The 27,696-nt window shown below is 45.5% G+C and overlaps 1 protein-coding gene and 1 pseudogene across 3 annotated transcripts; one reads left to right on the forward strand and one right to left on the reverse strand.

Moving 5' to 3' along the window:
- The first annotated feature begins 1,186 nt into the window (after positions 1-1,186).
- On the forward strand, positions 1,187-27,576 carry THSD1 (thrombospondin type 1 domain containing 1). 3 transcript variants are annotated; one of them, XM_057707231.1, is made up of 6 exons: positions 1,204-1,310; positions 1,560-1,663; positions 4,229-4,367; positions 7,972-8,940; positions 20,009-20,167; positions 25,973-27,576. In XM_057707231.1, the coding sequence occupies exons 3-6, from the start codon at positions 4,310-4,312 to the stop codon at positions 27,316-27,318; spliced, it is 2,532 nt and encodes an 843-aa protein (XP_057563214.1). In that variant the 5' UTR covers positions 1,204-1,310; positions 1,560-1,663; positions 4,229-4,309; the 3' UTR covers positions 27,319-27,576. The 3 variants fall into 3 exon arrangements, with proteins under 3 accessions (XP_057563215.1, XP_057563214.1, XP_057563216.1); XM_057707232.1 differs by lacking the exon at positions 1,560-1,663 and having other exon boundaries at positions 1,187-1,310; XM_057707233.1 differs by lacking the exon at positions 20,009-20,167.
- On the reverse strand, positions 5,839-7,961 carry LOC130835923 (small ubiquitin-related modifier 2-like; annotated as a pseudogene).
- Positions 27,577-27,696: the final 120 nt, after the last annotated feature.

Genomic DNA, 27,696 nt, shown 5'->3' on the forward strand with positions numbered 1-27,696 from the left:
CTGCCAACACGTGTGCCGGGTTGCAGCATCCCCTCACCCAAATCACATATGTAGCGACCTCCCGCCCAACCTCTTCCGAGCAGTTCTTCAGGGCTATCTGAGAGGTGAATCCTGGGCGTTAGTCCTCACTTTGCTGCAAATAAAACTTAACTCTCGTGTTGTGTATTTTTTTCAGTTCACACCACAAAGCCGTTTTTGAAACTTTGGCTGGATTTAATCAGTAGTGCTAGCATTAATTATTTGACAAGGTGGGTACTTTGCAAATTTGGTACCTCTGATAACGTCTGATAGCTCTGATAATTGAATAATTGTGCTACTTTTTAAAAGATTAAGTGATAGATTCAAGGACCTGCAAACGATATATTTATAAGAGTTAAAAACTGGGATAGATTTTACAAACAGTGAAATGCACAGATCTTAAGCTGGATGTTCTGAGGAATGCATAAAAAATCCATGTAATTCACACCCCAACCAAGAGAAAGTATCTCCCATCTCCCAAAGTTTCCCGGGGCCGCTTTCCAATCACCTGCTCTCCAGGGGCCACCAAATCTGTGCTAAGATTTCTGTTACCACACATTGGTATGTTAATGGTAAACTGTATGGCGCATTGCAGCCTATTCAGAAACAAGCATGGCTGTTAAGGTGGACCTCCATCCTCTCCTATTCTTTTAAACACACAACTTTAACACTTCCGGTTAGAGTTTTTAAAAAGTTACTTTTAATTAACAACTTCTGGCTCCTGAGAAAGAAAAACGAAGATGCACTTTACGTAACTGTTCTCTTTGAAACTCTTCAATGACATGTGGGAAACAAAGTTTACAGCCCACCGGTGATACCACTTCAGTGACTGACTCGTGGTCCCCCAGAAGACAATGACAAGGGGGCGGAGGGGGCAGAAGTGATTGGATCGGAAATGCCGGGTGACTGCCCGGCTCGCCCTTAAACCCGGCTCCCGTCTGCGGGCAGTGGGTGTGCGTGGTTGGGGGTCCTCGCCCCCTCCCCGCAGGCCCCGGCCTGCCGCGCGTTTCCTGCCGGGTTTCCTGTCCAGCAGCGGACCAGCCGGGCGCGGGCAGGAAAGGATGCGCTGCCCAGAGCGGGCGGGGCGGGCCTCGCTGGCTCCGGGAGGCTCCCCCCGCCCCCGCCCGCCGGGTACCGCCCTCCCCGCGCCGTCGGGGGCGGGCCCGGGCGGGGCTGCGGGAGCGGCGCGCGGCGGGCCGGGGCGCAGTCCCGGGACGCGGGATGCTCGGCGCGCTGCCTCGCCGCCCCTGAGGCCACTCGCCGCCTCGCCACCTCTCCCGCCGGTCCCAGAGGTAAGAAGAGCCCTCCGGAAGCGACCCGGCGGGCGCCCCTGCCGCGGGGTCTCCGGTGGCCCCCGGGGCCCTGCCGCCCCACCCTCCCCGCCGCCGGAAAGCGCAGGTGGACGGTGCCGTTCCCTCCACGCGCCCGGTCCCCTTCGCTCGCTCCCTGGTGCTCAGCCGCCAGGGACACGCGTTGAAAAGTGTCGTCTCCGCATCTCGGAGTCCCGACTTCAGCCTGAACCCAGCGCTCTCCTGACGCAGGTGTGGCCGAGGGGCCGAGGCTGACGGTAGATGGATGAGTGTTGAGTCCGAATAGCTGGGGTCCTTGAAAAACAGCGCCTGGGATGCTCTGCGTTTCAGACCAGGTTTGCTTTCTTCCACAAATAAATCCTTTCTGGGATGTAAGCAGTATGAAATATGTGTCTTTTAAAACGGTGCTCATTTTAAGAGGACTTTGTGCTGGGGACGCAGGCACCTTAGATTTCCACGTGTGGACTTGACTTGCGGGCCTGGGGAGGGCTGAGTCGATGTGGGGAAGCTGTAGCCAACTCGTGGGACCAGGCACCGCCACTCGCCCGAATATGTAAATACAGCCTGTTTAGACGAGCTGTTTTGGAATTAGGGATTTCCTCCTAATTAATTTTATTATTAGATATACACACAAGCGTGTACATGTTTGTCAGAAGGGACAAGATCACTTTGCTCTTTTTGTTTTTCCTTTTATTCTTTCATTGGTTCCATGAACTTTAACGTAATTCAGTTTCTTTTTCTGCAGCTATGAAGACACTAGGGTATACAGAGCGTTTATCTTAGCTGATTTCAGCAAAAAAAAAAAAAAAAAAATTGGATCTGAGCTTGGTGTGATGCCATTAGCCACTGAGAATATTCACAACTTGCCCCTTCCCTCTAGTTGATACACTTAGAATTTGTCTATAAACGTTTATGGATGTGAGTGTTATATAGAAGTTTTAAAGAATGTGTATAACGTATACCTAAGTTCTTGTTTTCTCAACATGATTCTCAAGCCAGACATTGTTAGGCAGCCAGTCGTAGTGTTGGGAACACGTGTTGGAAGAAAATAAGCAAGGTTTAAAAAAAAATTAAGGAAACATGCTATTTTCTTAACAAAAATGCTTTTTTACCCAGAATTCTATTCCATTCTGGGGTGCTCTGTTAACATCTTCAAATTATTAGTTGGGCTAGTTAAAAAACAGACAAAAACCAGCATTTATTTTCAGAAGCTCGAGAACATTGAAAAAATCCATATTATGCAAACCATATTATGGCTTATAAAGTAAACCAGCCGATTTTCAGGTAGCCTGGATTATTTTATAATTCCATTTCCATGTAGCTCTAAATATAGATTATCACTATTCCGTTTTACTGGTCTTTTTCAGAAGAAAGAAAATGTGGTATAATCACAAAATCAGTTGTCATTAAGGACCTCTTTAAAAAAAAAACGCGGTTGTCATGGGGAAGCAAGCGATTTGGGAGAAGCCAGTTCAGCTTTGGCGGGGCCGGGGGTGCTTGCTTCTCCTTACTTTGGTTACTGAGTATCAGTGCCTTAAAGGAAGCATTTTAATTGCCCTAAGCACCCATGCTTTGCCGGGGAGAGTCGATGATGCTCACCTGCTGTCTGTAGCCAAGTTTCCCAATTCACGTTCAAGGAAAGGACTGGGTCAAATCTGTGCCTAATTCCAACAAAACTGAATTTTCTTTTTTTGTTGCGGAGGGTGGGAGCGCTGCTGATCAGCATAATTACACTTCATATCTCTGCTTCTCTTTGAGGAAGTACAGCATTTCCTTTGTTCAGGCAACTCCTACAGAAAAAAAAAAACTAATAGAGACACAGCAATTTCCTTTCTATTGAATTTTTTATTATTTCAATCAGTCCTCTTAATTCCCTTAATTTCTGTCTTATCCAAAGGGATGTGACATACATATATTTGGAATATAATATACTTATTAAAAATAGATTAACTGTGGAGAATGGGGGGAATGTAAACACTAAGAAAATATATATTTGGTTATGTTTAGTACCCTATAGTTTCCTAGACTCAAGTATGAAAAAAAACTGGCTCTTAAATGCCCTGCATCTTATTTTGTTGTCTAATAGTCTGTTTATATCAAAGTAAGTGCCTCTTCCCACAAATCATTCTGAACCACAGGCCATCAAGGTCTTCCCTGCCCTCCTAGGTGGTCTGGGAAGATTGCTGCATGAAATCATCTCCTGATGCATGCCAGCCTGCAGCAACAAGTATCGGAAGGCTGACAAAGATGATGGCTGTTATTTACCTGTTTTCTCTTTAGAGTGCCCTAACCAAGGGAAGTCAGGATCACATGGAATTCACACTTAATTGCAATAATCTGTGTATCTTCTCTTTTTTTTAAGGTTTGATAGTTTTGATATAGCTGCTAGGCATTAAGAAATGATGCAATCCAGATAACACACTGATTGTGCAAGAAGGACAGTGTTAATAAACCCATTTGTGGCAGCAAGTCACGTCTACAGGGCACGATGCAAAATGAAAGTTTGGCACAATTTTAGTCGATTGATTAATGTGATATGCCAAGCATATAAACGTGTGAAGTTATTTTCTCCAGGTTGGCTATGAGCTTTGATGAAATTAAGCAAAGAACAACCAACTCTCCACTTAAGCATCTGCTATAAAGATAAGAGACTTGGTGTTTCGCAGAGATAGTCTTGGTGTTGAGCAGACCTGAATGTTCTCAGCAGGTGAGCTGTGATGGAAGGAAAGGCACAAGTACATTACAGATCATTTCCCTGGGGGAACAGTAATGTCCTTGCTGTTTTCTTTTCAGTATTAACTAGGAAGTTTGACTTCTTCGAATGGTTTTGTCATCTCAGGGTTACTGTTCTATGAATCACATTGAACAGAATCAGCATTTTTTTGAGGTTCTAATTACAGGTGTTTTTGAAAAAAAAATTCACAATTTGGATGTGAGAAAGGACATGAGGAGACCAAAGACCTGGGATTTTGCTGATCAGAATGAAACAAATGTTGAAGGACTTTTCGAATCTACTGTTGGTGGTGCTCTGTGACTATGGTGAGTGTTGTGAGTGTACTTAATGCTGTGGGTACCAATGAAGAAACATAAATGGGAGGTTTATAAATGCATGGATGTAGATGCCCCTACATGAAGGAGGCAGGTCAGGGACTACAGTGCAGTGCCTTTTAAACTGTGATGCTTGCAACCCTGGGTTCTCTTAAGGTTGTGCATTATTTAATTCAAATTTCACTTTAGATATAAAAAACCAGCTCACTTTCATTTCACAAATGGGAGATAAACATGCTGCCTGAGTTCTCTTTTACTGATTTCCTATTATTTCAATATTATACATTTAAACATCTCCCACTCTCTCGCTCTCTCACACACACACACACACACAAAGTGATGTTTTATATATTGGGGTTCTACATGAGATTTGACTTGACAATAGAGTTTGCTGCTGGAATATCTTCGGAAGAAATCCGAATCCTTGCCATTGTGTGATTTCAGCTAGTTTCTAAATCTCTTTCAACCTCAGCAATAATATTGACTTCACAGGGTTGTTATGATGAGAAAATAAACTCAAGAATGTGAAACTCCTTGAATGTCTGAGCACATAGTAGGTGCTTGAGTTAGTTTTCTTCATTCACTTTGATTCAACTAGAAATTCATTTCTCAGAGAGTTTTATGCAGCTACTGAACCAATAGATTCAACTATATGACATGAATACCCACTGGATTTCTTTTGATGATTTTCAAATATTTCAGACATCTAAGCCGTTGATGGTATGAGCATGGAAATTGTTTTCAAATTGATGAAGAAATTATCATCGAAGAGAGAATCCTGGCTCGTGTAATATCAGTTAGATGGACCAGAGCGTGTACAGTTCCTTTTGTCCAGTGAATCTCCTCTCTGAGTCTTTCATTTTCCAAGAAGTTTATTTAAACAAGAAGACACTTGATTTGCAGAAAACCAATCTGGGATTCATTTCTTTTAAAGTCCTTTATCCCTACTTAAAAAGAGATTGCTCTACATATAACAGCCTCATACAAAAAATTATGAAAGGGTACTTTTGCTTCATAATGGTAAAGACATCAAAATTTTCCATAAAATTCTGTTTTCATAAACAGTCTGCAAGGATGATTGTTATTGTTGAGAGCAAACTATCTTATTGGAATATAAAAAAAGTTGGTTGAGCATAAAATAGAGCATAGAAATTGAGTGCAAAGGCTGTTCCTGAAAAAGGAGGTATTTTCATAGATCTGGGTTTTTTTCCTTCTCCATGTGATATTGATAAAAATTTACCATTACCAATTAGTTTTTTTTTTTTTTTTAAAGAAACATGCTTATATTGAGACACCAGTTCCATTAAATACAATAAAGGAATGGGAGAGAGGAAATGAAAGAATAGAGAAAACTATACTGCAGTAGTCAGGATGTGGTACAACCAAATCGTAGTTTTCTAAATGAGAATGTCTTCTTGCCCGTAAAAACAAGAGCTTGAGAGTAAAGCAGCACGTTGCCTCTTCAGTACACACCTTCTGTCTGCTGCTGTTGGAACCCATCCATTGTGTCTTTTCCCTCCCTTTCCAAAGGGGCATGTGTGTCTCACTGACTGGGTACCCATCAAATCAGAATCTGATCCACCTCTTTGACAACAGGCTTTCATTAGTTAATGAAGTGCAGTGTGCCTGTCAGTCTTAAAATGCAAAACAGAACCATTCTGCACCATCAGATTCAAATGCATATGAACTTTGTTCTCAGTCCTGACTCCTTCCTGGGGCTACGGTGAGCACTGGAGGTCCTTCATCTACCTGTTCACAAAAAGGTTCCAGGTCAGCTGTGAACCAGCACACAAGCTGCAGCAAAAGCAACCACCTTCCTCAACTTTGAGTTGTCTCCATCGAAAAGGGAGTGTCCCTCAATTTCTATACTGACGAAATGAGAAGAAAAAAAAAAAAGAACTTTATCCTATTATGGTTTTCAAACAAGTGATGAATAAGCATTCAGGTCTATCCAAGTTTTTTTTTTTTTTATGAAGTATAGTTGATTCACAATGCTGTGCCAATCCCTGCTATACAACAAAGTGACTCAGCCTTACACGTATATACATTCTTTTTTTTAATATTCCTCTCCATTATGGTTCATTCCAGGAGATTGGATATAGTTCCCTGTGTTGTACAGTAGGACCTTGTTTACAAGTTTTATACAATTTATCTCACCTCACCTTAAATAAGAAATGGGTGAAGTGCTGAGCTAATTAAAACAAACAAACCTTTATGGGCCCATATTTTCATGTACTGATTCTTATAATCATTGACTGATATATATGTAAAGTTATATTTAAAGACTACCAACCCAGACAACACATTGAGTCTTTTGGACATATGTGATATGTATACATTATTATTATTAATATAACATTATGCTGTATTATCGTGTATATATAAGAAGACTCCTAAATTCACACTTACACATGTTGTTTTTCAAACCAATGGGCACTGCAGTTCCTTAAATCTAAACTGTTTCTTACCCTAGCCACAGGCCCGCTGATTGTTGCATTGCCAAATTGTCTCCTTTGATATGCATTTGGATAGGGTTCAAAATAGAAACAAGGATTCTTGTGTGTCTGTTCTCTTTCCACTCTTCACTTCAGCTGCTCACATGGATCTCTTTTTAAAAAAAGATATGATTGATCCTAACAGAGTGATATTTGTGGGTCAGTAATCATCTATCTCATCTAGGCCAATAGCAGTTACTGTAATGTCATTAAAATTGCCAAGGACAAGCTTAGCTGTTCCGTAAATGTTCAGTCTACCCCTTGGTTAACCCATGCAGGATAGTGTCAACATTTCTCATTTATCTAAAAATTTCTGCCTTATACAAAGGAAAGGCACTGGTGAAAATGCTTTACTGGTGAAAAGGCTCAAGCACTTGTCTTGAATGTCAGAAAAGAATAGCTTACAAGTACGGTTGAACGTTGGACAACACAGGGTTTAAGGGCTCTGATCTTCTGCACAGGTATAGTTTATAGACGGCCCTCTGTATCTGCCATCCCTCCATATCTGCTGTGTGTATCTGCGGATTCAACCAACCACAGATTGTCTAGTACTATAGTATTTCCTATTGAAACAAATCCGTGTGTAAGTGGACCCGTGCAGTTCAAACCCCTGTTGTTCAAGGGTCAATTGTATATTTAGAGTCTTCCATGTTAAGTAAGGTAGAGCACTGTGTATTGTATCATCTAAATCAGGCTTTCTCTCAGGTCTCTGTAAATCTGTTTCTCCCAAATGCCTAAACACTAAAATACGACTAAAGTGAGAAGAGTGAAGTTTAGATTTTTATCTAGGGAATTGTCAGCTGTTACTCTTGCTTTATAGGTTTTCATCGCTGATAGATTACGTTGTTGACTGTTGTGAACTCAGGGTGTGTATCACTAATTCACTATTTTAAACACAACCATGAAGGATGGAGATGAGGGAACAGAGCCACTTTAGAATGGAAGCAGATCAGAACCCAGCTCCCAGGGTCAGCACTCAGCATCCTCGTACATCATCCTTGGCTCGGTGCAAACTTCTCTCAATGCTGTTTTCATCAGTGTCACCGGTAGTGCTGCTCAGATGTTCCTTTTTAAAACCCACTCTGACCATTTCCTTTCAGTTCTTGGAGAAGCCGAATATCTCCTCCTGGGGGAGCCAGGCCACGTAGCGCTAAGCAACAGAACAGTGTCTGTGGATTTCCAGTATTTCGGTGGTGCCAATGGGACCCTGAGGAATGTCTCTGTGCTGCTGTTGGAGGCTCACACCAATCAGACTGTTACCACCAAACACCTCCAGACCAACCAGTCCCAGGGGACCTTCGAGTTTGAGTGTTTCTACTTCAGAGAGGCTGGCAACTACTGGTTCATGATGACCCTGGAAGCGACCAACAGCAGCCCTCCCGTCCCCCGGTGGGAGAGGAGCGCCTTTCTGAAGGTGGAATGGCCCGTCTTCCACGTTGACCTGAACAGGACATCCAAGGCGGCTGAAGGCACCTTCCAGGTGGGCCTGTTTACCAGTCAGCCGCTGTGCCGGTTCCCCGTGGACAAGCCCGACATCGTGGTTGATGCCATCTTCACCAACAGCCTTCCCGAGGCAAGAACGAGTCTGGGCCAGCCGCTGGAGATAAGGGCCAGTAAGAGGGCGGAACTCGCTCAAGGCCAGTGGGTTGAGTTTGGCTGCGCGCCCGTGGGGCCGAAAGCCTATGTCACCGTGGTGCTGAAGCTGCTCGGCGGCCGAGGCTCGGTCATTACATCCACAGGCCCCATGGACCTGGCCCAGAAATTTGGATACAAACTGGTGATGGCGCCAGAGCTCACATGCGAGTCCGGAGTGGAGGTGATGGTGCTGCCCCCGCCATGCATCTTCGTCCAAGGGGTGATCGCTGTCTTCAAGGAAGCCCCCAGACGCCCCGGGGAGAGGACCATTCGGCTGGCTGAAAACAGCCTGACCTTGGGAGAGAGGAGAACAGTGTTCAACTGCACTTTGTTTGACATGGGGAGGAATAAATACTGCTTTGACTTCGGCGTTTCAGGCAGAAGCCAGTTTTCTGCAAAGGAGAAGGAGTGCATGCTAATTCAGAGAAATATAGGTTGGTATTGAGATTTTAAAACAAAATGTTTAAGTCAAATTGGTACCTTCATGCAATCAAAATGATTACTTTGAATGTAGATGAACTTGATTTTCTATGAACTGTCCCATCACTTTCATGGTTCACTCCTCATAAGGTCCTAAATGGCATTAGCATCCTTCTCTGAAAAATGAAGAGTACTGGCAAGCATACCCAGCTCACTGCTAACTAACTGCTCCAGTCTCAGTTTCCCCATCAATAAAGTGGGGATAATAAGAGTATCTACTCCAGAGAGTTGTAAGAATTGAGCGAAATCAGCATGTACAGTTCTTAGCACAGTGCTCGGCAGGTAGGAAGCACTGATAAACGTCAGCTATTAAAACTTTGTATTTTTTTATGTTTGTTTTTTAATTCTTATTTTATATTGAAGTATAGTTGATTTACAATATTGTGTTTCAAGTGTACAGCAAAATAATTCGGTTATACATATACATATATCCATTCTTTTTCAGATTCTTTTCTCATATCGGTTATTACAGAATATTGAGTAGAGTTTCCTGTGCTATACATATACAGTAGGTCCTTGTTGATTATCTATTTTATATATAGTAGGGTATATATATTAATCCCAAACTCCTAATTTATCTCTCCCCAACCCTGAGCTTTCCCCTTTGGTAACCATACGTTTGTTTTCAAAGTCTATGAGTCTGTTTCTGTTTTGTAAATAAGTTCGTTTGTATCATATTTTAGATTCTGCATATAAGTGATATCATATGATATTTATCTTTCTCTGACTTCATTTAGTATAATTTCTGGGCCCATCCATGTTGCTACAAAGGCATTATTTCATTCTTTTTTATGGCTGAATAATATTCCATTGTATGTATGTGCCACATCTTCTTTATCCATTCCTCTGTCAGTATACGTTTAGGTTGCTTCCATGTCTTGGCTATTGTAAATAGTGCTGCAATGAACATTCCGGTACATGTATCTTTTTGAATTATGGTTTTCTCTGGATATATGCCCAGGAGTGGGATTGCTGGGTCACATGGTAGTTCTGTTTTTAGTTTTTTAGGAAGCTTCTATACTGTTCTCCATAGTGGTTGTACCACTTTACATTCCCACCAATAGTGTAGGAGGGTTCCCTTTTCTCCATACCCTCTCCAGCATTTATTGTTTGTAAATTTTTTGATGATGGCCATGCTGACTGGTGTGAGGCGATAACCTCATTGTAGTTTTTATTTGCATTTCTCTAGTAATTAGTGATGTAGAGCATCTTTTCATGTGGTTTTTGGCCATCTGTATGTCTTCTTTGGAGAAATGTCTATTTAGATCTGCCCATTTTTTTTATTGGATTGTTCATTTTTTTGATATTGAGCTGCATGAGCTGTTTGTGTATTTTAGAGCCGGTCACTTCATTTGCAGATATTTTCTCCCATTCTGTGGGTTGTTTTTTTGTTTTGTTTGTGGTTTCCTTTGCTGTGCAAAAGCTTTTAAGTTAATTTGGTCCCATTTGTTTATTTTTGTTTTTATTTTCATTACTCTAGGAGGTGGATCCAAAAAGATATTGCTGCAATTTATGTCAAGGAGTGTTCTAGCTATGTTTTCCTCTAAGAGTTTTATAAGTATCCGGTCTTACATTTAGGTCTTTAAAATCCATTTTGAGTTTATTTTTGTGTATGGTGTTAGAGAGTGTTCTAATTTCATTTTTTTACATGTATTTAAAAATTATATTATTACATCATATGGCAAGTCCATGGCAGGTATGGTCAGAATTCAAAGCTGAATCCCAAACTGTCCTTAGTAGCTTTTCACTTCCTCTAGAAAGTCCTCAAGCATGTCTCTTTCCTCTTACCTCCTTCATTATAAGAATGAAGCCAAAAAAAAAAAAAAAAAAAAAAAAAAGAATGAAGCCTCTTTAGTGAGCGTTCAAAGCAAGATTTCTAAAAACTTCTTTACATTTTGAATTCTTTGCATAATATGCTCCCTAATCACAAAGAAGTGGGGTTATTACAATTCCATCCATGCCCCAGGCTCCTTTTTGCTTCTCTTTCCCTTTTCCTGGGTGCAAGCCTGGTCTTGGCAAGAGGTTAATCTGGCAGAGATTGTCCTGATCCCCTACACGTGCTCTTATCTACATCCCCGCTAAGCCCGGCTCCCTGACGGCCCAAGCCTCTGAGCATCTTCCGTGCCCCATGTGTTTCTTGCTCCAAAGTCACTCACTCCATCTCCTTAGAAGTCTCTCCTCTGACTCTCTCCCCACCAGTGGCCGCTTCCCTGCTTGCGCTTACCTCTCTCTCCAGCCTAGATTCCGTGGCCCATCCCTTTAATCACTCTCCTACCGGTACCCTAAACGTCTCTGCCCTGTTGTCCTTCCGCCTCTACCCTGTTGTCCTTCTGATGCACCCGTCAGGCCACACCCTGGCTCGGCGTGGATCCAGCCATCTGCCAGCCACCCACGGCACCCAGGCAGACCGGGGCCACGTGGTGGGTGTGCCTCCACCCCAGCTGGGCCCCCCCGTGCCACCCACCATGCCACTCACTGTGCTTCTCTTCCCCGCAGCAGCTCTTGCAGGCCTCCTCTGCTCTCCTGGGACCTCACCCCCACCCCTGCCTAACTCTCAGAGCTGCTCGTCTGCCACACAGAGCAGCTGGAAGCCATCAGGGGCGAGCTCCCTCACCCTCCCGCCAAAATATCCGCAAGCCTGCGGGCAGCCGTCCCATCCTCTTCCTCTCCTTTGTTGTCCCCAGGGAGGCAGTGTCATTCCTCCAGCACAAGGTCAACCCTCCCCTCCATGGTGGGTCGCTGCTCCTATGCTCTCTCAGGAACTTTCTGTTACTCGTGATTCCCCTCTCTCCTCCGTCTCTAACTGTCCCGTCTTTACCAGCGCATTCCTATCAACTTTGAAGTGTACTTAATTCTCTCATCTAGAAACAAAACAAAATCACCCCTCATCCCCTGCTTCTCCCCCAAGAACACACCCCCTTTCTCTCGGCTTCCTTTGATAGCCCTGGTTCTTGAAAAAGCCACCTGTAGTTTGGGGTTTATTTCCTCGCCCCCATTCAATTTTCAACCCACTCCAAACCCAGACCCCTCTCCTGAAAATGCTCTCACTAAAGCAGGCAGCGAAGGACTTCCAGGCCGCAAAATTTGGGGGCACCTATCATCCGTATCTTCGTTGACCTTGATTCGGCAGCATCACACTTGCCTGTTTACCTGCGACCTCCCTGGCGGTTCCTTCCGGGTCTCCTTTGCTGGCCGGTTCCACCACCCCGTCGCACCCCTTAAGCCTAGTTGGACGTCTGCTTCGTGTCCTAGAACCTCTGTGTTTTTTATTCTTCACGCACTAGGTGATGATTGTCCTGACGCTGATGGCCCCAGACTGGCATCTCTCCCCTGCACCCAAGTGCTGAACAGCTGTCGCCAGCCCCACCCCCCCAAGAGTCTCCCAGGCCCCTCAAAAGGAGCATATCTGGGATGGGACTCATCACCTTACCCCCTAAACCTGTTCTCAGTGCAGGACTCCACCCATCTCATTGTTCAAACTCCAAATCCAAGAGCATTCCTCTTCTTCACCTCCTGTAAATAAGTCACCAGGTCCTATGGATTGTATCTCCTCAAAAAAATCTCTGTCTCAATCTCTGCACATCTCTCCATTTCCACCAACACCGCCTGGTTTATCCTCCCACCTGGCCTCTTGCAGCAGACCCCCCCCCCCCCCCACATCCACTTCCTTCCCTCAAGGCAGCCAGAGAGGGATTGTTGAAAAGTCAGGTCAACTGAGGCTGTTCACTTGCTTAGAACTTGTCCATCACTTCACTTGACTCCTCCCTCTTATGAAGGTGAGCATGCACAGGGCCCTCTGTGGCCGGGGTGCCCGCCACCGCACACCGCAGTCACCATCAGTGGGCTGGAGACTGGGCAACCCGCCTCCCACCTTCACTTGGTTATCATCAACCTGTCCAAGCCTCCTTGCGTGACTCTTCCTCGACCCCAGACTAGGTAAACGCCCGCTGTGCACGGGCCCAGCATCCTTAGCGTCTCTTTAATGGCATTTGTCACTTCTGACATTGCTTGTTCAGTGTCTTTCTCCCCACGTTTCCCCCCCACCCCGCCCCCATATTAGAGAAGCTCATTTGGTGACAAAAGCCGACTCGTGCTGCCATGAAGCTATTTGTGATCCTTATTTGTACACCTGGCTTCGTACACCCGGCGCATTAACAGGTACTCAGTACATGTGTATTCAAGTGAAAACTGCACTCTGATGTGACAGGTCTCAGCTAGGTATCAGTGGAAAAACAATTATGTTAAACTAATTTAATCATTCAAGATATGCTCCCTTTTCAAAAGAAGTTACTGTTAAGAGGGGAAAAAATTCTAATTGACTGAATTTAGTGGAAACAAACCAAGGGGAGTAAAGGAATTGGGGCCACTTGATGAAAGACCTTGGGCGCAGGAGGCGTCCGTGTTGGTTCTCCCAGCCTGGGGGGCTTCCCGCTGACTCCTCCAGCCGCAGGGGGAGGACCCTGGGAAGGGGCAGAACAGGGAGTGGAGCTCTGTGTCCAGGCTGAGGGTGCTCAGGGCTCCCTGCGGCTCTGCCGCAACTGGACACCACTGGGCAGTAGGGCTGGAAACAGTACCTCGAGGGGCTAAACGTTCCTGGAGACCCCACATTCTCCGTGTGGCCGCCCAGCAGGGGCTCTGTTTGGCTGGTCAGTGAAATGTATGCTCGTGTTGGGAAACTCAGTGCCTTTGTGTTTTTAGCATAAAAGTTTATGACTAAATCAAGTTCTTTTCATTTTCCATTTAAATGGACAGCTCCGACCAGTAAAGACTGTCTTTTTTTTTTTTTTTTTTTTTGCCAAATGGCATCATTCAGGGACCCCATTGAACCTACCATGAGGTGTGACTCACTGACTCACAATGAATTTCTCATTAGTTCCTTTTGAAAAGGGAATAACCGGTTTGATATGTTTGTCTCTTTTTCCAAACATGTCTTAGGACCTTAAAGACGTAAATACTAATTTACAGCAAAAAGATAATGTCAGAAGTGATTATTTTTGATCTTCGTTTATCCTACTTAGTGTGAATGCTTATGTGTGTCTCTGCAGAAATGTTAATGTGTGTGATTATGAGATGCTGCTAGGGAAGTGATAGTAATACCTGGCACAGGTGCTGTAATAAAATGCAAAAATCTCAATTGAGAAGTTCTAAATTCTGAACTCATCTGTCCCAAGGGTGTCATATAAGGCATAATGGACTCTGTATTTCAATGCAAGATCTATATTTAGGGCAAAGTTGAGAATTAATGACAAGAGAGTATAAACTCATAGTCATATAGTTTTTTTTTACTTAGTTTTTTTGACAAGTAAAAATTGTATGTATTTAACACGTAATTTTCTTGATAATTTAAATTTGCTGGCCTTTTTTCTCTGATTGGATGGTCTTATCTTTCCTTCACAATGTGACTGAACAAGAGCTTTTTACCCAGAATAGGAGCACTGTCATCCTGTCATTTTCTTCTTATTTGCAGGTGCTTAATTATTGTATCATCTTTAATTATTTGCCAGAATCTTTTTAAGCCATCTGCCCACTTAGTTTACCTAGAATCACAAAATGTAATTTAATATAAACAGGCCCTTGGATGCTTTTTAATACTCCACACTTCTCTGAAGGTGAATGAACCAGTAAACTCTTCCACCTGGTGGAACTCCTGCTCTTCCTTTGGGATTTTTTTTTAGAATAGCTGACATACTGTATGTGACCTTCTGACATAATAACATTTATATAGTGATTACTTTGCACCAAGAACTGTTCTAAGTGCTTCATGAATATTAACCCATTTAATCCTTATAATAACCCTATGAGTTAGGTTTATTTCATTGTCAATTTTATAGGCAAAGAAATGGAGGCACAGAAAGGTTAAGTGACTTTTCCAAGGTTGGTGGCTTACCCACTATTGGTGGTTAGACTGGCTTGAGTATTTGCTATTCTCACTAGTCCATGCTGCCTCCCATATAATCATCTATCAACCTAGATATTAAACAATATGAAATTTTAGATTGAAAAAGTTCCACTATTTTCCTCCCCATCTCATTGGTTCCTCTTGTGCCGCCCACCCGTCTCGTAAGACGCGTAACCCCTTTGGAGCCCACTGGCCCAGGCATAAGCATATTGGTCTAATGTGAAGGAGCCTGAGCTGGGCACAGAAAATCCGAACTGCTCATCCAGGTGCCGGGGCTCCCACTGCGGCGATAGAATTCCCTTATAAGCGTGTTTTGTTTAGTCTCTTGAGCAAAATATCCTGCAGATGTGAGTATTTCACACTCTGTGTTCCTTCAAATATTCTTGGGAGTGGAAACAAATCTCCCTTTTCCTGTGCCAGACACATTTTGCGCTTTCAGAATTAATGTCGTCTAGAGTGATCTGAAAGGCATTTATCCTTGTCAGACAGGTTTGTTACATAGTGTGAGTACATGTACGGACATCTAAACAGGACAAAACAAAACCGCCTTTCATTCATGAAGTAAGACTGTTTAGAATATTGGTCACCTTACTCTTCATTTCTAGCACGTGAACTAGAGCTATCCAGTGAGTTCCCGTTTTGCCAAGTATTTTCCTCAAAGTTATTGACAGAAATCTTCAGGGAACAAATAGAGTTATTTAAGGTATTTTCAATATTTTGCCTCATTAAATTTGTTCATTGCTTTATTTGAGTGATTTCATTTGTTTTCTATTCAATTAATTTGGTTTGGAATAAAAGAACCTAAAACTTAGTTTAAATGTTTATTTTTTTAATTGTTGATCCTACCAGCCATGATTTTTACTTTCAAAGAAAAAAAAAACACATTTCAAAATGAGATTTTTGACATTAAGACTCATGCTTTTCTCAAAACTTTGACTTTTTTTTCCCTGCTGCCCACTAATGGAATTTTTGTTTTTAGTTTGACAAGTGACTTTATGTATTTAAATAATATCTATGTAAAGAAAAAGAAGAATTAAGAAAGAATTACAAAAGGATTCTTAGCTCTTGTCATTCTACCTTTTGTGGTCTTAAATATGAGCACAAGAGAAGGATAAACTATGTATTGACTTTAATTTTCAATTTAGATTTCACAGTGGTGGAATTCCCAGTCGATTTTTCGAAAATAAATCACAATACTTTAACTGAGAGAGACTTAGTGTGAGATTCCCAAAGCTTTACGAGCACTGGGAGCTTAGTGTCTGAACAGCTCTGAAGCTCAGGGACAAAGCTGGCTTGTTGTTCTGCCACCTGAAGAGCTGCAGTGTGATCTGGGAGGCACAGAACCAGTATTGTGTTCGGTTGGACCTCCTCATGGAACATAATTACCACACCTCAGTTGACGTTGGTCCAGGATACCGGTTTGTAATGCTCCCACCCTTGTGAAAATCCAAGACTTTAATTGCTGTGGAGAAGTCATATTCCATGACTCACTCCAAAGATTGCACCACTTGGCTCACCTGAGAATCTATCTGCCTCACATGTTCTCCTTATGTTTTCGTGGTGCTTTGTGTATACCCTTGACTGCATTACAAGTTTTTGTCATGATGAAGAGAGACTTTTATGCAGAGGATATTTTGGTGCCTAGTGTGGGCGTGACCTGATAGATCTGGGGATTGGATGGGTGCTGATAGGGAAGGGACTTAGGATAATTATTTATAGGCGATTATTTAATTCTATCTGGCAGTGATTACATATATGCTTGGAAGAGAAGTTTGCATTGGTCAGTCAATAGTGACTGTGGTGTTTTGTGTGTACTTTGAAGCTCTGGTGTTAGGCACATCCCTATCAGGGCTGTTAAGTCTCCTTGCTGAATTGACCGTTTTATCGTTATGTAACATCCCCTTTTATCCCTGGTAACACTCCCTGTTCTGCAGTCTACTTTGATATTAATGCAGCCACTCAGTTTTCTTTTGATTAATGTTCACCGGGTATAACTTCTCCCATCCTTTTACTTTTAACCTATTTATTTATATTTAAAGTGAGTTTCTTTTAAACAGCATATAGTTGGGTCATGCTTTTTTGTTCTTGGTTTTGGTTTTTTGGCTGTGTCCCATGGCATGCAGGATCTTACTTCCCTGACCAGGTATCAAACCTGTGCCCTCTGCAGTAGAAGCTCGGAGTCCTAACCATTTGACCACCAGGGAAGTCCCTGGGTCATGTTTGTTTATCCAGTCTCACAATCTCTGTTTTTTAGTTGGTGTTTAGATTATTTTATATTTAGGGTAATCATTACATGATTAGATTAAGATCTACCATTTTGACAGTTTTATATTTTTTCCATCTCTTTTTTCTTTTTTCTCTTTTTTTCTATCTTCTTTTGGATAAATTAAAACACTTTTTATGGTGTGGTTAAAGTCAATCATAAAAAATTTATACCTTAAAACATTTTTTAGTGATTGCCCTAGAGTCTACAGTATACATCTTTAATTACTCTCAATCTACCTTCAGATATCTTGCTTCACGTATAGTGTAAGGACCTTATAACAGTACAATCCCAATTCATTCCTCCCATTCTTCGAATGATTATTATACCTTTTACTTTACATATGCTATAAACACATAATATATTGCTACTATTTTGCTTTAGACCATCAATTATATTTTAGAGCACTTAAAAATAAGTAATTTTATCTTTACTGCTATAAATGCTATTTCTAGCACACTTCATTTCTTTAGATGCAGGTTTTTGTCTGGTATCATTTTCCTTCCGCCTGGAGGATTTTCTTTTAACATTTCTTATAGTAAATGTCTGTTGGTAATTAACTATGTTAATTTTCATGGTCGGAAAAAGTGTTTATTTCTCCTTCATTTTTGAAAGATATTTTCACTGAATATGGAATTTGGGATTGGTAGTTTTTTTTCTTCAGTAATCTAGAGATGTAACTCCATTATCTCTGGCTTGCATGATGAGATGTGTGCTGTGCTTCTCATCTTTATTCTTCTGTATGTGATGTATTTCCACCTAGCCCCGCCCCCCACCACAGCCTTCAAAGTTTTATTTGTTTTTAGTTTCTAGCAGTTTGAGTGTAATGTGTTTAACTTTTACGTTTGTTTACTTTTTTTGTATTTACACTGCTTCATATTTTCTGAGCATCTTGGGTGTAGTTAGGTGTCCTTCATGAATTTTGGAGCATTCTTGGACATTATTCTGTTCTTGTTTTCTTCTTCTGGAATTCTAGTTATATGTATGAGAGACTGTTTGATATTGTCCCACAGCTCTCGGGTATTCTGTTTTGTTCACTCTTTTTTTCCCTCCGTGTATCTCAGTGTGGGTAGTTTCTCTTGACCTGCAGTATTCAGAGTCACTGCTTCTTTCATCAGCTGTGTCGTGTCTACTGCTGTGCCTCCAGGAGGCCTCCTTCATCTCTGTTGCCATGCTGCTTGTTTCTTGCAGTCCATTGAATTCTTTTTGTTTACAATTCTCTGATGAAGTTTTTCATCTGTTTGTGCATCTTGTTGACTTTTTCCACTAAAATCTTTAACATATTAATCATAGGTTTATTATCATTCTCTCTGAGAGTTCCAATATCTGGGTCACATCTGAGTCTGGTTATCTTAATTACTTTGATGTTTTAGTGGTTTTTTCTTGCTTTTTTAAAAAATTGAAGCACAGTTGATTTAGTGTTGTGATAGTTTCAGGTGTACAGCAGAGTGATTCAGTTATACATATATATATATGCTTTTTCAGATTCTTTTCCATTATAGGTTATTATAAGATTAAATATAGTTCCCTGTGCTATATAATAGGTCCTTTTTTTCTTCTTTGTGTGTCTCATAATTTTTGGTTGAAAGTTGGACATTTTATTAGAACTATAGACACTGATAAATAGCATTTATGCCTGGAAATGGGCACACCCTATTTTTTGCTAGGTCTTTAGTGTGCAGATCGGGTCACTATAGTAAAGAATTGAGCTGCGTTTGAGTTTTTGCTGTCACTATGGCTGTCCTCAGTGCGTGGTCGAGTTCAAAATTTTGTCATGTTACTTTGTGTTTAGGGTAGGAATTGGGTTGCCAGAGGGTTTTTCTCCATACTTCTGTTGCACCCTCAACTTCAGGCCTGAGCCTACACATCAGAGAGGCTTCCTGGTCACTCTTGCCTCTCCCCCAGCAGTAGACTCTTGTTATTTGATACTTGGGAATTGCTAGCCCGGAGCAGAGTGGGTGTTAGGTGATGGGAGAGGGAGAGCATCTTCTAGTTCTGGTTCAGCCTTAGTCTTGGGCCAGTGCTGTGCCTCTGAGTCTCAGGGATGGGGCCTTTGGGACAATCCTACCCCTCGCTCGTGGTAGGAGCCCTCAGATAGTCTTGGCCCAGGATCTTTTCTGCTGCTCTCTAGGGGTGAAGCATTTTCTTCTTTTTCCATTCCCTGGCAGCACTAGGTCTCAGCTGGTGCTATTAGAGTAACAGGGTTTTCTGCCCTATCCCCAGTGGTTGGGGCTTTTGTGGCTAGAGCAGATGGGGAGTGAGATCTGGGTGAGGTTTTTCCTCCTTGTGTCTTTCCCACAATGCTGCTCCTCCCCTCCTTGGCCTCCACCACGAGGGAGGCTCTCTCTGGTCTTGTGCCCGCCCTCAGTCTTCCTTGTGAACAGCTGGTGAGCTCCGTGGAGAGGAGCTGCAAGCGGGTACAAATTCCCCTTGGCTAGTGTGGCTCCCAGGGGTGCTGTGTTCTCATGCTTGCCCACACCTGGCTGCTGGCGGGTCATTACATTTTTTAGATGACTTCTTTTCACCAGCTTGTTTGAGGCCTGGCATCTGCCCCCGGAAGCAATGTTTGCATCCTGGCTTTCCTCGGAGGAGTCTGTCTTTCCTTATAATTCAGGCCATTTGGTTGCCCTGTGACCTTAGCTCTCTGAAGGGTTCTAGAAAGGTTGATATTTTGTAGATTATACAGCTTTCCTTTGTTGTAAGGGGAGCAGCAGCGGTCCAGCTTTCCACATCTTTGGGAATGCTCCTCTTTCCTGGCTTTTCAAGGCCTGAGATTTGAGTTTTGCTGCTTCATTTGGGTGCAGTTACATTCTGATTCTCGAGTGAGCTAGCATTAAAAGCCTGGCTCATGTCCTTGCAGAAACTTGGGGACTGTGGCAGCCGTGGAGCCAGTGTAGCGCCACGTGTGGGGACGGTGTCAGAGAGCGTCGCCGCCTGTGCCTGACCTCGTCCCCCTCCCGACCTGGCTGCCCTGGAGTGTCCTCGGAGAGTTCCCCGTGTTCCCTGGAGGACTGCGCCGGTAGGTATCCTTCCTCCTTCGTGAGCCTCTCCCCGGAGGGACTGCTGAACCCAGGCCTGCCCGACGTCGCCAAGCGTGAGTTCAGGAGTGGACTCAACGCTCTGTCACCGCTGCTGCTGGCAGGACGGACTCTCTGCCCGTCAGTGTGTCTACACAGGGGCTGTCTTGCCAGGGAGATGACAGGGGACTTAACCCTGTCGAAGATGGGGAAATGGCAAGGACCTTGGTCTAAACGAAAGATTCAGACACATGAAGTCATGTTTAAAAATACAAAAAATGGGAGCGATGATCATGTCTTCACAAGCTTTGTTGTTGTTGTTTCTCCCTCCTTTACATCTCCCAAACAAAATTGTGGGAAAACATTTTAAAGAATTGTTTTTCTCCTCCTCATCTCCGAGAAGCCACAGGGAACCATATGGACCATTGTTTGTCCAAAATGGGGCAAGACACCCTGTCTTATCCCCTGAAGGGCCCTGTGTTTATCCTTTACCCCCCGCCCCCTCACCAGGGAGGAGAAGGTGGGGGATTTCATCTTGCCATCCCCTGGGGACTGGCCCTTCCTTCAGCCTCTGAGCATCTTGAAGGCCCACAGCGGTAGGTGCTCAGTGAGTATGTGATGGTGGATGGTCTACGGTGGATGCTCAGGTCACTCGGTTGGGTTTGCTGCTGCTTACAGAGCTGAATCCCGTGCATTTGCCGCAGGTTAAAGTAAGAGAAAGTCCTTGCTCTCCCCACACACCATCCCCGCTTCTGAGACACAGCCAGCTCCCCGTTTAGCTGGCTGGCCTTTGCTGGGGTCCTGGCCCTTAAGTGAAGTCCTTCTGTCCTGACTTTTTCCACTCTGCAGTTCCACGTTGAAAATCATCCCTGGTTCCTTGTCCCTTGGGAATCTGGAGGAGTTAGGTGTTTTTTCTGTATTTGGTCTCAGAGCACCTTGTAGCCCCAAACCACTGGCACCTGGCAGCACCTTGGCCAGCGTCCCCACCTGTGACCTTCCAAAATCCTTGCTGTCTCCTCTTTCCAGCCAGAGCTGTAGGCCTTGTTCCCTTTATTCCAGCATCCTGAGGACACTCTCTCTTCTGTGATTTTCCTCTTACAAGCTCAGACCCCGGCTGTCCTTCCAGCCCCAGCCTGCCCTCTTCTTTCATCAGCCCTGGGCCCCACCCTGAATCCATTCTTTCTCCAGTTGTGTCTCATACTGTCTTCTAAGGCTCTCTTCTCCATCTGCCTTTTTCTTTCTATGTCCCCTTCACTCTCCACAGCTCCTTCCTTGTGTCTAACTTCTTCCTCTCCATTCTGGGATGGCGTGTTGTGTTAAGATCTTTCATCTAGAGTTCTGTAATAAGTAAATGAATTAAAAATCAACTGCCCCTGGCTTCTACTGCACCTTTAGAAGGGACAACAATATGAACCATTTATTACATCATCTCACTCAAAGCTCACAATAACTCTACGAGGCAAGGACTCTTACGCTGGCCTCAGATCTTGAGAGCTTGCTGCTGGCAGGCATTTTTCTAAGTGCCTTGCACGTATGAAGTCAGTACATCGTTATCTCCACATACAGGTGAGGACTTTGTAGCAGAGAGAGAGGGTAAATCACCTGCCCAAGACTGTAAAGCTAGAAAACAGGGGACTAAATCTGACTTCACACTAAGTTACCTATCTTGAATACTTTGCCTCTACGTACAGGCCAGTCTCGCTTTCTAAAAGCATCCTGGAATTAGCAGTCCGTTTTTGCGGCTGTGTGGCATTAATTCATGTTCTGGCATCTTAATCTCTTTAATCCTGGGTGGAAACTGGAAATTTGTCCATTATAAGAAAGGCTAAGTGCTATAGGCACCCCTGCTTCTACTGTAAGTGGTCCTCGGATAAAAGCTTACGTGGATAAAAATGACTATTTCTTCCAACTGTTCTCTTTTTTCCGATTCAGCCTGTTTTCCACTCCTTGGAAATGTAAAGATCTGTTTGCAGGCTGCTTAGCTTCAGGAAGTCTCCTTCACGTCAAGGAAAAGAGGAAAGACGAGATGAGGCAGAGATGGGTGAGGTCAGCAGCTTTGGGGCTTTTCTCCAGCTGTGGTTTTGAAGGGTTCCAACCAGAGTCAAAGGTAACAGCTAAGGGGTCTGTAATGAACATTTGTGACGCTGCTACCCACTGACGGAGCAGCCCCTGCGGACGAAGACGTGATCAGTCAGGAAACAAGTCTTTCATCATGCGACTGTTTTCACTTGGTTGAGAGTCTAGAGTTTTGTTTGGCTTTGAAAGGACATTTTTATGCCAAGGTCTTGAGTGAAGGTCTACGTTAATTTGGTCCATCTTCTTCAACACAAAGAGTGGGAGGATCCAGTTGCCGTTGCAGCCACGTTCCATCTGATGGGGTGCTGATCATTTTGCTATTACCTTTTTAATAATGAATCAGTTAATGAATATAACATTAATTGAGTACCAACTCTATGCCAGTTATTGACTGGGGTTGGGAGTATATAGATAAGCCAGATCTCTGTCTGGAAGGGGCTTACGATATAGTAGCTCAGCAGACACATAAGCAGGTGTAGGGTACAGTGCAATAGAAAGGTATCCACAGCTTGGTATGGAAGCTTGTGACAGTCCATGCTGGGAACACTTCTGTTCCTGGAGGAGGTGATTTTTGAGCAGAAGTTTGAGCGTCGAATAGGTGTTACCCGGTGAACTAGGTGACAAAGGGAATTTTAGCAAAGGGAGCAATGGATAAAAGCTTGAAAGACGATGGCATATTAAGAAACCCAGGCAGCAAGCAATAGTTTGATGTGGCTGGAGGATAGAGTGTCGAGGGGAGTGATAAAAATGAGGCTGGACAGGGGAATTCCCTGGCAGCTCAGCGGTTAGGACTTGGTGCTTTCACTGCCGAGGGCCGGGTTCAATCCCCGTGAGGGAACTAAGATCCCACAAGCTGCACAACACAGCCAAAAGTGGGGGCGGGGGAGTCACCAACTGAGTCTGGACAGGTAGGCAGGGGCCAGATGCTGAGGGCCCTTGAAGGTTGGCCCTGTGTTGTAGAGGGATCTCTGGGCGGTAGTGTGGAGTGTGAATGAGAAGCTGCAGGAGTGGCAGCAGTGAGGCCTGTTTAGAGTTGTGCGGTGACCCAGGGGGCAAAGGGAGCACTGACAGCGGGGACGCAGAGGATTCAGCGACTCGGGATGTGGCGAGTGTGGAGAGGGGAGCATCACAGGTGAGACCTAGGATTCCAGCCCTGGCAACTGCATGGACGCCGGCGCCATTCCCGTGAGATCAGACAATATCAGAGCAGGTTCTGGGGGAAGATGGTGAGTCCTGAGCACGTGGAGGTGTTGGTGGGATGTCGCTGGGGAGAGCAAGCTCGTGGAGCCAGGATGGGATCTGGCTCTCCCTGGCTCCGAAGTCCATGTTCCTCTCTCCTAAGTAGATAATCGTTGAAACCAAGAAGAGAAAAAGTTACAGGAAGGGTCAGACAGCAGCCGATGCGGCAAAGCTCAAGGAATATCAGGACAGATGTCCTTTGCATTTGACTGCCAGCTCATTAATGACCTCGTTAGGAGCTGCTTCACTTGAAACCCAGGGGGCAGGTGTAGGAGCCAGAGGTGACGAGGTGGAAGCAGTGAGTCAGCACATGTGGACCCCTCTTTCTGTAGGTTTGGCTGGGAAGACAAGGAGCAAGATATGGCTATAGCAGTAGTCAGAGGGTTCAAGAAAGTTCTCTGTAAAGTGCGAAGAGCTTGAGTGTATGTCTGGAGCTGCACAGAGGAGAAGCTGGAGATAATTGGTGCAGAGGGATGATGATCCTGGAGAAGCGTGGCCTAGAAAGCACTTGGTGGAGTCATCTTTATGGGAAGACACTTCTCCCACTAAGTCCCTGGAGGGAGAGGTAAACAGAGGTGTGGCTGCTGCTGAGTTTATGGGCGAGGAGAGGATGGCGGAAGAAGCTGGGGGATGTACTTGCTTGATAGCTTCTAATTTTTGTGATCTAGCAAACAGCTGAGGAAGAGCATTAGTGGTGAAACTTTGAAGCTGTATTGCAGGGGATGGAAGAGAGACTTGCTTAGGAACCCACAGAAGGATTTGTGGGCAGTCAGGTTTGGTGCTATCTGTATGCAAAGGTACTGGCCTGCATGGTGCCTTATCTTCTCCACCAGAGCTCTGGGCCTGGGCGCAGCAGCTACTAATCCACATGTCTGGATTTTTCTTGGAAAACGGATTTTTGCTTCCGAGTAGGGGAAAGGACACAGCTCAGTATTTGAGGTCAGAGAGTTGAGATTATTGGCAGGAGAAGGGTTTAAGTGAAGGGTCCTGGGTGTAGGGAGAGAAGTGAGGGCAAAGGTGGCTGGCGGATGGGGAGAAAATGGAGGGGTTGGAGAATCAGACGTTGCCGTGAGGTTGAATAAGCTGTGTAGGAGCGATGAGTGAGCGGAGGGGAGGATACAGCCAGGGAGTGGGCTCTGAAGTTTAAGATTTCAGAAGAGGAGCAGCTGCAGACAGTGGGACGGTATGACAAGTTGGGAGGGCTGTGAATGGTCCCAGCTAGGGGATGGCGAGGAAGACTGGACCCAGGTGCTAGTGGCTGATGGCTGCCCTGAGGTGAGGAGGTGACGGTGTCAAGGGAGGCGTAGGGAGTGGTCTGGATGTCAAGGGAGGGGTAGGGAGTGGTCTGGATGGACCGCATGGGCGTCAGAAGAATAGAACTTCTACGTGGACCTGAAAGAGTTGGTTGCCATGGCAGCCAGGAATGAGGAGGCTGGGGAACACGCCCTGCTGTTGGTCTGCTTCCAGTAATGCTTCCACTCAGAGTGGGCGGGGGAAGCTGTGCCCTGCAGGACGGCCCGTCCTCAGGTCAGGCAAGGAGACGAACAGAGTGTTTTGTGGCAAGTTTCTGGATCGTGAGGCGTTTGGTGTTCGGTGTCCCACGGGGTGCTGTGGGAAGGGGAGGGGGAGCAGTGGGAGGATGGGTCCAGGAGATGACACACGGACCTGGTGGGGATAAGACTCTGGGAAAAAGAGATGCAGGACAGGTGACTGGAAGGGCTCAAGTGGTGAACAGTGACCAAGGAGGAAAGAGGGGTGAGGCCTGGTGGCACCGGGTGGTCTCAGGTTCCCAGGCACCTCAGTGGCAGTACAGGCTGAGGCCCCAGGTGGCGTCTGAGTCTCGGTAAAACATTTTGATGACTGTGAGACGCCCCAGTTTGAGAGAGCAAGGAAGAAGTGGAAGGCAGGAGGGGGAGTGAACAGCTGAGAAAACAAGAGCGAGAAAGCAGAGGCTTCAACACCTAGGAAAGGCACTTCCCAGATATTGGAAGGGAAGAGGGAGTTGTACTGCCAAAAAGATTATTTTTACCAATTAATTTCTCTTGAGATTTGCAGGCTTAGCTACAACCTGCCTAAATTGTTTTGCATTTCACGTGTTATACGTGGCAAGAATTTTCCGAGGTGCATCTCAAAGGTACATTAAACCATCACTATCCCATGTTTACCTTACCTTAAGTGAAAAACCTTGACTTTGCCTTGAAGCGTTCCTCCTGAGGCGTCTATGTAGGAAACTGGGAACAAGTGTGAGCAGGAGCCCAGGAGTCACCTTGACGGTGGCTCATCTGCTCCCCTCACTGCCACGGGTCTCTGTTTTTTAGTTTGGCTTCCGGCATAAATATATATGTAAGACCAGAAATCCTAGTCCTTGTTTATGTTACTTCTTTAACTGCTACCTAATTAGAGCGAGCTACCCAGAGACCTGAGACCCGCGCAGAGGAAAACGATGCTAGAGAATGCATTTGTTCCTCCTTTTTCTTTTTTCTTTTTTGTAGCTTTCCAGCCATCCAGTCCGTCTCCTCTCCAGCCCCAGGCTCCCGTGAAGTCCAACAACGTCGTGACGGTCACAGGGATATCCCTGTGCATGTTCATCATCGTGGCCACCGTGCTCATCACGCTGTGGCGGAAGCTGGGCCGCGCCCCCAAGTGCAGCACCCCCGCCCGCCACAACTCCCTGCACGCGCCCGGCTGCCGCAAGAACTCGGACGAGGAGAACATCTGCGAGCTGAGCGAGCCGCACGGCAGCTTCTCGGATGCAGGCGACGGGCCGGTGGGGAGCCCCGGGGACCCGGGCATCCCTCTAACCTACCGGCGGAGCGTGCCCGGGCCCCCCGACGACGAGGCCTCGGGCAGCGAGAGCTTCCAGTCCAACGCCCAGAAGATCATCCCGCCCCTGTTCAGCTACCGCCTGGCCCAGCAGCAGCTGAAGGAGATGAAAAAGAAGGGCCTGACCGAGACCACCAAGGTGTACCATGTGTCCCAGAGCCCCCTGACGGACACCGCCATCGACGCCGCCGCGCCCCCCGGAGGCTCCGAGAGCCCCGAGGAGGCCGCGGCCGGCAAGTTCCGCATCAAATCCCCGTTCCTGGAGCCGCCGCCCGCGGTCAGCGCCGGGGACAGGCCCCCCTCCCGGCTGGACCACCCGCTCTCGCCGGCCAGCTGCGCCATCAGCCCCAGCCAGGCCCTGGTCCGCAAGTCACAGATGAGGAGCCACCCCCGGGGTTCCCATTTCCGGAGGACGGCGAGCTTCCACGAGGCCAGGCAGGCCCGGCCGTTCCGGGAGCGGAGCCTGTCCACCCTCACCCCGCGGCAGGCCCCCGCCTACAGCTCCCGGACCCGGACGTGGGACCAGGCCGGGGAGCGAGTCCGGCCTCCGAGTCGAGGCGCTGCCCTGTGTCCGGAGAAACGGGACCATTGCCCAGGGGCAGGGGGAACCAGTGGTCCGCTAAGCCCTCTCCCTAAACCCCACACCTTGGGGCAGCCCGCGAGGAAACCAGATCTGGGGGATCGCCAGGCAGGAATCGTGGCGGGAGGTGAGAGAACGGAGCCTCCCCGGGCCCGGAGGGGACCGTCCCCCAGTCACAGGAGCGTCTCAAGGAAGCAGCCCTCCCCCCCGGCCCCCAAAGACAGCTACCAGAGGGTCAGTCCCCTGAGCCCTTCTCAATGTAGAAAAGACAAGTGTCAGAGCTTCCCGGCCCACCCAGAGTTCGCCTTCTACGACAATACATCATTTGGCCTCACTGAGGCTGAGCAGAGGATGCTGGACCTCCCGGGATATTTTGGGTCAAATGAAGAAGATGAAACCACAAGTACCCTGAGCGTGGAGAAGCTGGTCATCTAGACCGAGATCAGCCTGAGACTTCACACAGCTGGGGTCCTTTGCCCAGCTCAGGGTATCAGCTGCTCACATTGCACTGTGGACTGTTTTGTGTAACTGTTTGTCCAGCAGGACAGGATGTGGGGAGGTGGTAACTCACGGAAGTGTGCACGTGTGTTTTAATTCTTAAGGAAGACGTTATTTATCCTGAACTTTTCCCTTCGTTACCCTATTTCTTTTGGCTTATTACTACTAATTATGATAATAAAATTTAAACAAGAGTGAAATAGGGCTTGGTCTCTCGTGTGAATATGAAAAATGACAAGATGCGACTTGTGAGTGTGAAATGCTATGAATGCTTCACTGGCAGTTTCCAACTTGAAACAAATCTGAAAGTCTCAA

The sequence above is a fragment of the Hippopotamus amphibius genome, chromosome 14 (assembly GCF_030028045.1).
Source record: "Hippopotamus amphibius kiboko isolate mHipAmp2 chromosome 14, mHipAmp2.hap2, whole genome shotgun sequence".
NCBI classification, from domain to species: Eukaryota; Metazoa; Chordata; class Mammalia; order Artiodactyla; family Hippopotamidae; genus Hippopotamus; species Hippopotamus amphibius.